Source organism: Bactrocera dorsalis, chromosome 5 (genome assembly GCF_023373825.1).
Source record: "Bactrocera dorsalis isolate Fly_Bdor chromosome 5, ASM2337382v1, whole genome shotgun sequence".
NCBI classification, from domain to species: domain Eukaryota; kingdom Metazoa; phylum Arthropoda; class Insecta; order Diptera; family Tephritidae; genus Bactrocera; species Bactrocera dorsalis.
This window is the reverse complement of record NC_064307.1, coordinates 33630826-33643729: the sequence shown is the minus strand read 5'-3', so window position 1 is coordinate 33643729 and position 12904 is coordinate 33630826. Positions and strand designations below refer to the sequence as shown.

At 36.8% G+C, this 12904-nt stretch overlaps 1 protein-coding gene across 3 annotated transcripts in view; it reads left to right on the top strand.

Annotated features, from left to right (window-relative positions):
- Nucleotides 1-12904, top strand: part of LOC105227140 (cyclin-dependent kinase 14) — a 335072-nt gene that overhangs the window by 260222 nt on the left and 61946 nt on the right. For 2 of the 3 annotated variants that reach the window (XR_003845847.2, XM_011206350.4), the window contains exon 4: nucleotides 12444-12482. The exons of the other annotated variant lie outside the window; for it this stretch is intronic. Coding sequence is in view for 1 of the 2 variants with exons in the window: in XM_011206350.4 (XP_011204652.1) it covers nucleotides 12444-12482 (39 nt within the window). In the remaining variant the exon portion in view is untranslated. The remainder of the gene's footprint in view (nucleotides 1-12443; nucleotides 12483-12904) is intronic. 3 annotated transcript variants of the gene reach the window in all.

Here is a 12904-nt window from a genome sequence, read left to right as displayed (position 1 = left end):
ACTTCAATTTACGGTCTTTCAAAATTATTTTGTTGATGTTTTCGTCGGTAACAGCCTCTTTTGCGCGTCAACTGCCTTCACCGCCCTCGGTGCTCATTTCGCATCGTTCAAACTTAGCAAACCACTTTTCAATGGTTAATTTCCCTGCTGTAGGGTCCAAAAAATGTCGATCAATCCAAACTATGGCTCTTCAACTGTATTTTTCCAGAAATTTGTTTTATCCATTTTTTCTGAATAACAAAAGTCGTTTCACTCAAAATAATATAATTCACAAACTAGTAATCCGACAGTTGTCAAATTTACAAACGCGTCTGTTGAAAGTTAGTGTTAACTAAAAATCATTTGAATTTAATTCTAGTAGCCTCATCTGCTATATGTTTTTGACCTGATACACTACCGAATGAATCTGAAGGCAACAGTGGCAACTAATGTGCTAAGAGGTCTGTGGGGTATTTGTGGTGTCCCGATTACGATTTTGAGTTCAAAAAATTTCCATCACAGTCAGCTATTTTTGTTCTTTTAGTGCATGGTGTGAATTTGAGAACACACATCTTGTTAGAAAACTTTTACTATGATTTTTGGGTTTAGCAATACATTTTGGCTATCATTAAAGTTCAATCATTCTCTTCTAGATTTATTTTCTTGTTGGACAAAGTCGGTTCCAAAATACGTTTAGCTTCGGTGTTTACTTCTCAAAACGAAGAACAATAAGTCACGTGACTTCTCCCTCTTCCTGTACATACAGAAATGCCGCAACGTGAGCCAACGAGGACTTTAATATTGGTCGGTTTTCATTTAACTGCCTCAACCCTCTACTTATGTTATTTTAAAGGCCTGCTGCTTTCCTTGTTTATGTTATTGCAAATGTCACTATAACGATGCCACACATCCTCACACACATCTGCTTACTTTTACCATATACATACATATGTGTATTTTCGGTGTCATGTGAGTCAACACTCGCTCATTAAGTGAACTGCACCAAGTGCCGCAAACAATAGCAGTATCCTGTTAAGCCGCAAAGTTGCTATTGGTTGCTATTGAAATGTACTCCATAATTGTGTTATTGTTTTTGTAGCTGTCGCGTATGGGCATATGCGAGGATAATTGTAATTGTGAGAGTCAAAGTTCATATTTCGTTGGCAAATACTTGAAAGCATATCATATGTCTTCCTAACACACTTGGGCATTTCAATGCGACACTTAAGTATTTATAAAGGGTGTGGCAATGCGTAATATTTGGAAGTTTTAAAAGAAATGTAGGTGTATAAGGATATTATATATTTTCTTAATTTTTTTAATGCAAAGTTTATGCGAATTTATGTGAATTCTTTTTCAAATAAATTGCAATTTTTTTGAAATTTTTTTTTTTCAAAAATAATTTTTTAAACTTTGCAGGAAATAGTTTTGATATCAAACTTTTTTCCTCAGTGAATTTTTTTCACTTTAAAATATTTTTCTATTACCAAGAGATTATAGTTTTTTTTACAAAATGTCTGCTGCAAGACATTGTTTTCGTATTTCTCAAGTTACGTGACTTCAAGCAAAACAAATTTTAATTTACTTTCAAATTACTCATGAAACACCCTTTATTTGTGTATGTTTTTGCTTTTGTTTGACATATTTTAGATCCTTTGTATGTAAATTTCGCTTCTGAATGTTTTGTTAACTGAAGTCAAACTCTCCCGCCATTGCGGCGAAATGCTATTTGTGTGGCGTGTGGGCGTTTCCGCTAATTAAAAGCATCACGTCACTTTGTTTAAAGTTTACTTTAGCAACATTTCATTTAATTGTAGTCTGCATGTTGCGAAGGAATAAATGTGAAATTCCCTTTACGCTAATTTAACAGGACTAAAACTAGCTCGTAATACAATATGGGTATCTTGTGCTGTCGTTTATCCAAAACAAAAAAAAAAGAAATTGGGACTCGAAGAATAATTTTAATTAGATTCTGAAAATGACAACGCAAACATAAAATTAAAGCTATATTTTGTTATTTTATTCTGTCGTGAGGTCTTGTAGTTATATGCTCAAATGATTCGCAGCACTGCTGTTAGCGAGAAATAGGTGAGAAAATTATAAAGAAATATTGTTTAGAAATGTTGGGGCCGAAGTAGTTCTATACAAAAAAAATTTGCTGAAAATATACACACTTAAAAATGGTTAGAACATACATAAACACATTTTTTGTTAACTAAGTTATAACTATTTGGATTATACGCATTACGTTTATGATAAACTCAAATTCGATTGTCACTAACAGGCTTCTAAAAGCATTCGATCGAATCGCTCCCTATATATTTGTAAATATTAAGGTTTTACCTTACTATCAAATCAACTAGCTATAAAATACGCATGTTTCTTCAGCCTAACATAACCTTGATTTTTGATCGGCTTTGACATGGTTTTTAAGGCTTCGGCTTATCATTGCCATGATATTCGGCCGATTGATCGTCGGTTTCCGGGTTTCATGATATCCTGACCGAGGGAAAGCATTAATTCACAGAGGTTAACGCGTCGCTGTTTTTCGAAAACATTGAGTGATTTTAGAACTAGTCGTTATTTCATTTTCTTAGGCAAAATGGTTCTCACTGATCCTACCGATATTCCAACGATGCCAGTAAGATCTCTGACTGTTAATCGTCGATTCTCAAGCACCAATTTCTTTATTTTGTTGAGAATATACTTTTTGTACTTCAGAAGGACAAGCGTATACTAATGATTATTTTGATGTGGCAATTGGCACAACTACGAGTATCACTGACAGTTATACCAACCTGGAAATCAAATATTTCGACTAATGGGTTTACCTTTCATATTTTGGAACTTGACAACAAAAGCAAATAGTAATCCGCGAAACTTGCTTTATTGTTTTTGAAAATATTGCCCATTAAGATCTCTACACTTTGCATGGGTATGAACCAATCGTCGAAACTTTTGCGATTCATATTGAAATATCTCCAAAACAAACGTTCTGGACACATCAACCGAATGTCGAAACCCGTTGACCTCTAAGTTTATTTTTTTCCGAACAGGAATAAAAAAATTCATTCGGTGGCAAGTCCGGATTATACGATGGATGACTCATCAAATCGCTGTTTATTGCTTATAATATTGCGGTTGGGACATGACGAGATTTTCCTGAAAACACGACTGTTCTTAACTTTCGGCCTCATACGCGTAAATTCACTATTCGTCACGAACTTTTCTTAGACCGAATGAACACATTATGTGGGATCCAACGGGAATAAATTTGTACATAGTCAGATGTTCATGCAATATTCAATATGTGTCGGTCTCACTAATGCCTGTAAATAGGCGTCTCAATATCACGATAGGTCACATAACGATTTTGCAATATCAGTTTCCGCACATCATCTTCACTTTTCGGAATAACAATTGATCTTATACTAGCTTCACGAAAATATTTAAAGATTTAATTCCATTTTTTGGCATAATGAATATTTTAAGTTACTGTAAACAACATAAATACTGCTTGTAAGTCCAAACGGTTTGTATATGTATAACGTTAAGCTTTACTATAAACACTAGGGTTGCCAAATCCTGGAATACAATACGCGACCTACTCATTTCTGACTTGTTTAATGTTTTACTGAAGAATCGGTATACTTGTAGTTGGTATTTTGTCACGTTTTTTAAGCCTTTTATCTTTAAAATATATCTTCTTCTTCTTTACGCGAGTGAACAACGGCGTGCCAGTCGTTTCTTCTTTTCGCTATTGGCGCTAATTTGAGATACCAAATGCAGCCAGCTCCTTCTCCACCTGATCTCTCCAACGGAATGTAAGTTTTCCTTCTCCTCTGCTTCCACCGGCGAGTACAGAATCGAAAACGTTCGAAGATGGACTGCTTTCTTCACTGATCTATGTTAATGCCGCCGTATATCTCATACAGCTCATCGCTCCATCGACTGTGGCACTCGCTTTTGCCAATGCATAAGGAACCATAAGTCTTCCGCGAAACCTTTCTCTCGAACACTCCTAAGTCCCACTCATCATGTGATATCATTGTCCATGCACCAAATAGCATGACGGGAGTGACGAGAGACTTGTAGAGTTTGGTCTTTGTTCGTCGAGAGAGGAATTTACTTTTCAATTCCCTACTCAGTCCAAAGTAACCCCTCTTCTTAACGAAGAATTAAAAATGAAAAGAGCTATCCTAATCATATTAAAATGTGACATTTCTAGCAGAATTATATACAACATACATTTATCAATAACTTCCGACATAAATTAAAACAATTAAGCTTTAAGAAGTTGCCCTCAACTACAATATACATACGTATAACCGAATTAAATATTTTACCATGTCTCCAACTCCCTAATGACTCTACCCGCATCACATTGCGCCGCACCCAGTCCAACCGCCCTTTCCGCATCGCGTAGCAGCCTTGCGGTTACGGCGTCAGCAAGAAAAATGGCGTCGAATATAATAACTCCTACGCAGTAAGCTAAGGAACCGATTTAAAAGAGTAATCGGAGTTCATCGACCGCATATGAAAATTTTTCAATTGAATGAATGTGGGAGTGAATTGAATGAGTTATGAGCAAACTTAGCTGCAAGCGTTGCATGCTCGCTCGTGACTTTAAAAGCCACATAAAAGTGTAAAACTTTTGCCGCCACATTAGTTTAGCTTAGTTTGACTGCTCGGCTGGCAAACGGCTTCAGCTATGGCAGTGGCTTCGCCGGAACTACATCTCGCTGAATGACAAAGGCTTTGCGGTGAAATATCCTTTTCCTTGCCTTTGCGCGGTTACCTTTCCTAAGCATGGCTTTTGATTCCGAGATTGTGGTGGAAGGTGCTATTCTGTTTTTCTATAAGTTATAAGCGAAAATAAGGAAAATTAATTATAAGAAAACGGCAGTCATACTCAAGTGAAAAAAGTGAGTACTTTTAATGAAATAGAAATGTTTAATAATTACTACGTGATCATACATATTTGACAATGGAAACAATAGCGGCGTTTAACGCTATTCTGCTGGCGTCTTCCGTAAAGACCATGAAGTGGCTCCTAATTGAAATTATCGCTCCTTTTTCGCAAGAAAAATATATAAAAAACTTTGCTCTGCCTTTATTTTGTGCGGGAATAAAGCTGGGCATAAATGAACAAGATTCAGACCTCTCAGACACCGCTTTTCGGATTTTAGGAGGATAAGGCCCGCATGCCTCCAGTAAGGGAACATAATACACATCCTTTCTAGCAGTTTCTGCTCGGTTGTTTTCGCAGAAACCATCCCTGGAGTCACCTGCTTGAAGCGGAGCCGCCGCCAAGGAACTCTAGCCTCCAATTTGTCGACGTACTTGAACAATAAGGCGTCCAAATTTTGTAAGCGACCTATTTCCGATAGGCCTAGGCACGCCATTCACAGTGAAGCTGTTAACACCTTCATTGGCTTCCTCCCAGTGTCAATTCCAATATGGCGAACTCGAAACACCGATAGCAGAACATTAGCTCGAGTTACCACGGGACTCAAAAGTGACTCTAGTGCAGTTTCGTTCTGAGGACCGTAACAGCTTAAACACTTATTTATTCAGAGTAGACCCTGACGTACGAAATATTTGTTCTGCATGCAATGGGTTCCCGCATGACACTGAGCACCTCTTTACAAGCTCAATGAAACCAATTAAGCTTGACTCCCCTCTTGCTATGGTCCGAACTCGTAGAAACAGCTTGTTCCTGGGAATACCGTTAAGTGACTTTGACAACAGTTAACTTATTGCTTTCCCCCAAGTGGGATCGGTGTAACCGTTACAACAACAGCAACAACAACAACGACCACAGAGGCTCCTTCAGAGAGCTGAATTTTCAATCCGATATCAGAGCGGCCCGGTTATGGTTGTCTTGACCTCGCTGACTGTGTGAGCAATAACTGAGGAGCCGGCAAGTAAGATCATTCTTGCTTCAATATCTTTAGACGGAAAACCGTTCAAAGATTCATAGTCAGCATGCAGTCTTAAACAAAAATGGGTGAACCTCGCGTGCCGTTTAAAGCTACCCCTTTCGCGGCTGGACGATCCTTTTGACCCAGAGAAGAACGATTCATTTCAATGAATTCAGTGCTTCATTACTTGCGCTCAGTAACGTTCATGATTGCAAAAACAAAAAAATTATTGGCAGCAAATATTTTATCGATTTTTGTTTTTTTACTATTTTTTTTAAAACCTTTCAGTAAAATTTTTCATTGCCTCTGTAACGTCGAAAACCATTTCTGAAGTAATTTATTGTTCGTCAGCTTAATTCCGCTTCAATCATGACATTCAACATTTTATCACAAATCACCAATTTTATTGTTGTTTTTTTGTGCATCACACTTCCATCATCTTAACAGTTCGCATTTTCTTTGACCATCACGCCGCTCTTGCATTAATTCCCCGTCCAAACTTTACCTTTCATCTTACGTTTCGCTATTTTCTCTTCTCTTACTTTCCTTCCATCATTTTCTCATTATGTTATAATTAAATGCGATTCCGTCCAATTAGTTTCAGCTCGATTAATGCGAATGAAGTGTGTTGGGTATTTGGTGTGCGTGAGCTGTGCTTTGTCCAATATTATATAGGTATTTACTTACTTTAAGCCTCACACTCCTCCTCGAAATACAGTTCAAGGATACTCACACACTTCAGCTTGAAGTGCTGATAGCTGCGACAGGAATGACTAAATGCGAATGTACGAATGAGTGCACAAATGATGTGCTGCTGTGGCATCATCGCTGGAATTGCCAATAAAAAAGCAGGGTGGAGTGACACTATTTCGCTGCCAAGACTTCCGCCGCCTTACATTATTGATTGCATAGCCAATCAACCGACCTACATACACACATATATACAGAGTTATCTGTAAGAGTGTGGGTTTGAGGATGGCCATCAGAGGGCACTTGATTTATTGTGTTAAGTGTTTGCGATTCGTTTGGTTGTCTCTTTGCGTGCCTGTGTGTGTCTCTGATACTTTCCACATTTCTTCATCTTCTTAATTTGCTTATTACTGGGCTTCGGCGCTTAAGTAGTGAAACAAATAAAAAATGAAATACAAATGGACGTGTTGTTCTGGCAAGAATTTGTAATACGGAAAATTAATGTCAATATAAATTCAAATAATTGGTTCGAGATTTCGTAATTACATGAATAAAAGAAGCAATTTTGGCATGAGACTCGAAATACTTCGAAATGTGCTTAACGGTCATTAAATATTTTCAAGTATAATGAAACTCAAAAATAGCTACACTGTCACGTAAAATATTCATTTATGGCAAAATATCCACATAAATAAAAAACGTTCACACTTGCGATTGATAATGAAGAATCTCGGCAGTCTTATCTTCGGGGAACCAACCCGAAACTGATATTGGTCATCTCAATAAATTTGTGATAGACTCTAATCGCTTTGTCGATTTGTTAGAAGCTTCAAATAACACAACGAACCGGCGTTCTAAGCTGTCCAAGTGGGATCCATCTTAGGATCGACCTCTTAACCTAACCTAACCTAACATACCTGCGATCAATAATTTATGAATTCGAATAAAAATAAATCCATTATTTTTGCTTAAAATTGGAGCTTTTTTCTTGGTTTTTTGATGAAACATTAAGCAACGTTCTGTTAAATAACTTCCTGGGAATTTCCACTCTACAGAAACGGTCCCTTCTAATGAGTCCATTTTCAAAAGATTCTCTTGAGGAAGAGTTAGTAATCACTTGGCTTCAGGTCGAAACTATGAAGTGCCCAACAATATCCCAACCATGGTCCTGGCCAAGCTTTTGGAGAACCACTATCTATTCGTGTGGTCAATTCTAATTCCTATTGACCAAAGCTGGCCACTTCTGAAGGATTGCTTACGTCAGACGTTCCAATTGTTGACAGTACAGATACGGATAAACTGTTTGCCCATAGAGGATGAGCTCATAGTAGTTGATCCCCTGACAGTTAATTGTGGGCTGGTTACCATTTGATCCAGCTCATCGCAATTCGCCCTCGACCATTTCCGTATGCCGTTGTCGATGCTACCAGTAACCATCTGCTTCAGACATCGATCGATTTTTTTGTGAATACATATGGAAATTCGGTGCTTTAGTATTCTTGGGTTAACTCGTGTGGCATCCATACATTGAGCTCCTTTTTATATCCACCCTCATTTAAATGGTCCCAAGCGATTTTTCTTGCCATGTTTTGCTCTTGGGAAATGCATTTTTGACAACAAAATTTTCTGGGTGTTTCGACGAAACCAAGTTCCTTGCAAGTCTACAACTAGACCATGATGTCCGAGAAATTCGGCACCTATTATGGCCTGTGAGATGACTGTTGTAATATAATTCCATAGGAACTCACGGCGTAAATTCAGATTTAACTTCAAGATGACCTTATGACTGGCTGGAACGTCTTATCGCCACGATGATAGCTGCATGTAAGGCGGAAGTAGACTCACCCAGAGCTCATGGAGTATGCTTTCGCTTAGCGCTGACCTTGCAATGCACCGCATCTGACAGTACAAGTCGCTAGGTCGGCGAACCCCTGAAGGTAGTTCCTTCAAAACGCTGGAGGTGGCGCTGCTAACTTTCAGTGAAAATTTCTATTAGTTTTGGGGTATGTAATTATAGTTGCCGATACTCGGAGCGGCGTCCACGATAGTGCACAATTCCTTGAGTTTTATACTTCAAGAATATAAAAGTACGGTTATAGAGTTTCCTTTTTATATTACGTGATAAAAGAGCAAATGTGACGGAAAATAAGTCTGTACCTTTTTATCCGCTAGCGGCACAAGAAAATCATTAAGGATTTTTTTACAACCATGTTTCTCAGCTTAAAAGTATCCTTCAATTTAAAAGTAAATTCTTCTAAGCTTCTTAAATTTAAAACGCACAAGCCTTTAGCATGTTTTAATAGACTTGATTTTTTTCAGTTCTTTTTTGCAAATAACTGTACTTAAATCTTCATCCTATTGGATTTCTTACTTGTGTCTGTATTTTAAAATTCTTTGACTCTCAGCTAGGAGATTAACCCAAGTGTTCTAGTGTTCCGCCTCTTATCGTTTACTGCTATTCATACGCTTCGTTTCTTCAAATTACCACAATCGGTATTGACTTTCGTGAAATTTCATTTTGCCACATTTTATTTGTATTGAATTTTATTTCATTTTCATTGTTACTTTGATTCAACATCATTACAGCAAACCAATATTCTCCTGTGTGATGACTCGCATTACAATGACGAATACGAAAATGAGTTATCCTCGTACAAGAGTTTGTCAACTCAGCACCAACCAAGTAGACTCGTCTATGAAGAGAAATATGTAGAGATTGAGAAATAATACCGTAAGACAATAACAATGACAATGGCGTCGCCAGTCACAAGGACAATGAAGCGTTGCAACGAAACTCATACTCACACACGTGTTAACAACAGCAATAACGGTAACAGGATATTCGTATTGACTTTACGTTATACAATGCAAGTGACTTATGGTATAATAAATCGGCGAAATTGTGCAATATAATTGCGCTTCGAAGGTAAACGAACGGGAAATATGAGTGGTGCTTCCGGTGTTGGCACAGCAAAGTGCTAAGACACGTCTTTACATCCTTAACCAAGCTTGAAATTGATTCTTAAGTGGTAATATGTACGACTGACGCGCGTATTTCGCTTTTTCGCGGGCTACGTGTATTTCATTTTCGATTGTTTTGTGGCGTTATGTTGGTCTTATATACCTACTTATGCTAACAAGTTCGGCCATTTTGGAAGATTCTTAATTTTGTCAGCTGTTTTGCTTGGAAGCGTTTTGGTTCCTCTTCGATTTTTTGCTTACTCCAAAAAATGGATCCGAAAATCTGTATAAAATTTTGTGCGCAAAATCCGCGGACGCGGATGCATTCCGAGTGTTAACTGTCGCATATGGTGAAGTTAGGTTGGTCAAAAACAAGATTTATGGGTGTGCAAAATGTTCTCAGAGAATCGAGTAGATGTGAACGACGAAAAGCCTGCCAGAAGAGCGAGCACATCAAAAAAAGGCGAAAAACATTAACAAGGCCGATTGTCGAATCACCATCGGAGAAATTCATGAGCAACTAAATATATCGATTGCCATTCGATTTAACCAATGATTGGGTTAGCCGCAAATTTTGTGTCAAAATTGCTCACTTTCGACCAAAACAGCGTTACGTTGCAGAAGGTCATATCAGGTTCAATCATCCAAATGTAAGCTGCCACATGAACCAAGATCGTACAAAAAGCTAAGTGATGTCGAATGCGAAGGCTTTTCTAACAGTTGTCTTCGGTTTCAGGGGCGTTGTGCATAATGAGTTCTAGCCAAAGGGTCGTACCGTCAATAAAAAATAATACCTGCAGATTAAAAGCAATTCGGACAAAGCAGTCCGCAAATTTGCTCGAAGAACAAAAATTGACTTCCACCGTGATAATGCCCTGCTCAAGAATCGTTGCTTGTGCGTGAATATTTGGCCAAAAACAACCAGATATGGTGTCGCAGCCACCGTGCTTCCTACACTTGACCCCTGTGACCTGTTTTTGTTCCCAAAACTGAAGCGATCAACCACGCTGCACTACGATGGAGGAGATAAAAAGTAAATCGAAGGGGTCGCTAATCAAAATCACCAAAAACGAAATTTTATGTGCTTTGAGTATTGGCAAAAATGCTGGAAGGACAATTGATCTGCATAAATAAATAAATACTAACCTTGTAGTTATAGATATAATATATTATATTTCTACTATCATTACGATTGAAATAAGAGAAGTGAATTTAATATCTCGTTTGTTGAAAATCTCATTTATAGAATTAAAAATTTGTATAGAGTTTCTTATATCCAGCACATTATTAATTCACAGCTTAATTGAAGCTTGAAAGCAGCTAGAATAGAATTCACAGCTTAATTGAAGCTTGAAAGCAGCTAGAATAGAATTCACAGAAAAAATGCGCACAGTTCTTTTAGCTGCCTAATTTCTTCGCTAAACGCCGACCCGATAACCCAAATTTTGCGCTACAACAGTTCTAATCAACAGTGCGAAAATAATGCATTTCCTATGCAAAAGTGGGTTGCTGGTTGTAATGTAAAATGAAAACGAAAATGAAAGTGCCCCTATTACGCATATCTGCTGATTTCACAATTGTACAAGTACTAAAAGTGCAAGAATAAAGCACAGTGGAGCTTTCTCAAGTAGGAGATTTTCGTTAATAATATTTTTTTTATACTTTTAATGAGCATTTCCGACAAAAATGATGTATATTTTTAAAACATTTATAACTAAATCTAATTACTTAAAAATATAGCTGCAAAAGTACAAAATTTTCATTAAAGTTTATTTTTAATGCCAATGTGTCGGGCTTTGTCCGGGGTAAACTCCTAAATTACTGAACCGATTTTAGTAAAATTTAGCACAGTGTATGTAGTTTGATCTAACTTAGAAGATAGGATATATCTCAATAGCTAAATTACATTTCAATTATTGTAAAATTGTAATAATTCATAAATAAAAAAAAATATTTATTTCTAAAAATAAGCATATATTCAAAATTAATAAAAAAAACGTATTAGTGCAAAATTCAATATTTTTTTCATTAAATAAAATATTTTCTAAATCAAATCTCAACTATAAACTCCTTGGATTTTTATACCGCCAAAAAATATATACAAAAGTTTATTGTAATACTTAGTGTGTCATAGCCACAGGAGGAAGTGCATTGAAAAATATTTAGTTTTTCTTGTTTTTTGACACAAATTCTACGTAAAAGACACACTGCACAGTACCCAACTAAGCTCCAGCAGCGAGCGTAGAATGACTTCTGTCAGCAAGTTTGTTTGCTTTGCGGCGCTGAAATCAAGTCGCGGCTTGTACGAGTAGTTTGAATTGCTTAAGACTTGTTGGAGTGCTGAATTTCTCTAACAGCAAAGTCCTTTAACATGCTGACGTAATTAGAATCGCGCGTACACTCCCATTTCAACTAAAAATAAGTTGTTCTGCCCTTCTATATGTTGGTTAATACATCTTGCTCTTCTCCGGCTCGTCTTGCTGCGTCTGCTTTACGCCATTACTGCGTATTTTGTACTTTTACAAAGTCGTTCTTCCGCGTTGATGAGTCTAATTAACGAACTTCAATCATTGCAGTTTTCTGCAGTGCTGCATCGCTCTTTAGCTCTACTTCGTTTACACGTTTTTCTTGTTGGCTTTCCAGCAGCTTATTTGTTTTCTGCCATTTTTCTTTTTAGAGTGCGAAGTATTTTTGCAACAAAATGGTTTCAATCAAGCCCTTTAGCTGATATAATTTTGTAACTATCCTTTTAATTTAATATTTCGCTGACTTATGTGCGCGCACTACGTTTAGCGCTTGCTTATTTCATTTTCTGTCCAAAACTTTATTTTAATTAATATTTTTTTGCAAAGTTTCGTTATTCATTTGCGTTTTCTTTTTTCTTTTTAGCCCAAGAAACGGCAATACAAGACAAAACACAAGATAAAGGTAACACAGAAACACTACTACACACATACATATTTACATTTATACTTATATATTTACATATACACATACACATCTATATGTATATTATTTTCTAATTATATGGCTAATAAATCTAATTATTTACTTGCCAGCAGTAGGAAACATAAATATATATTAGTAATAAAAATGTTTCACAATTTTGAAAGGCATGAACGTTTAGCCATGAAGGTTTACATGGGTTTCCTCCGGTAAAAAACAGCATTTTATCAACAATTTTTTCTTATATAAAAAATGAAACATTTTATAAGAATTTTTAACTGTTACAATCATACACTATTAACAAAGAAATTCTAAAATTTTTGGAAAATAATATTTTAAACTCGGCCATTGCGACGCCACTTTGCCGGGTTGACTCACGAGGAAAAAGGGCGTGTTAAAACGGC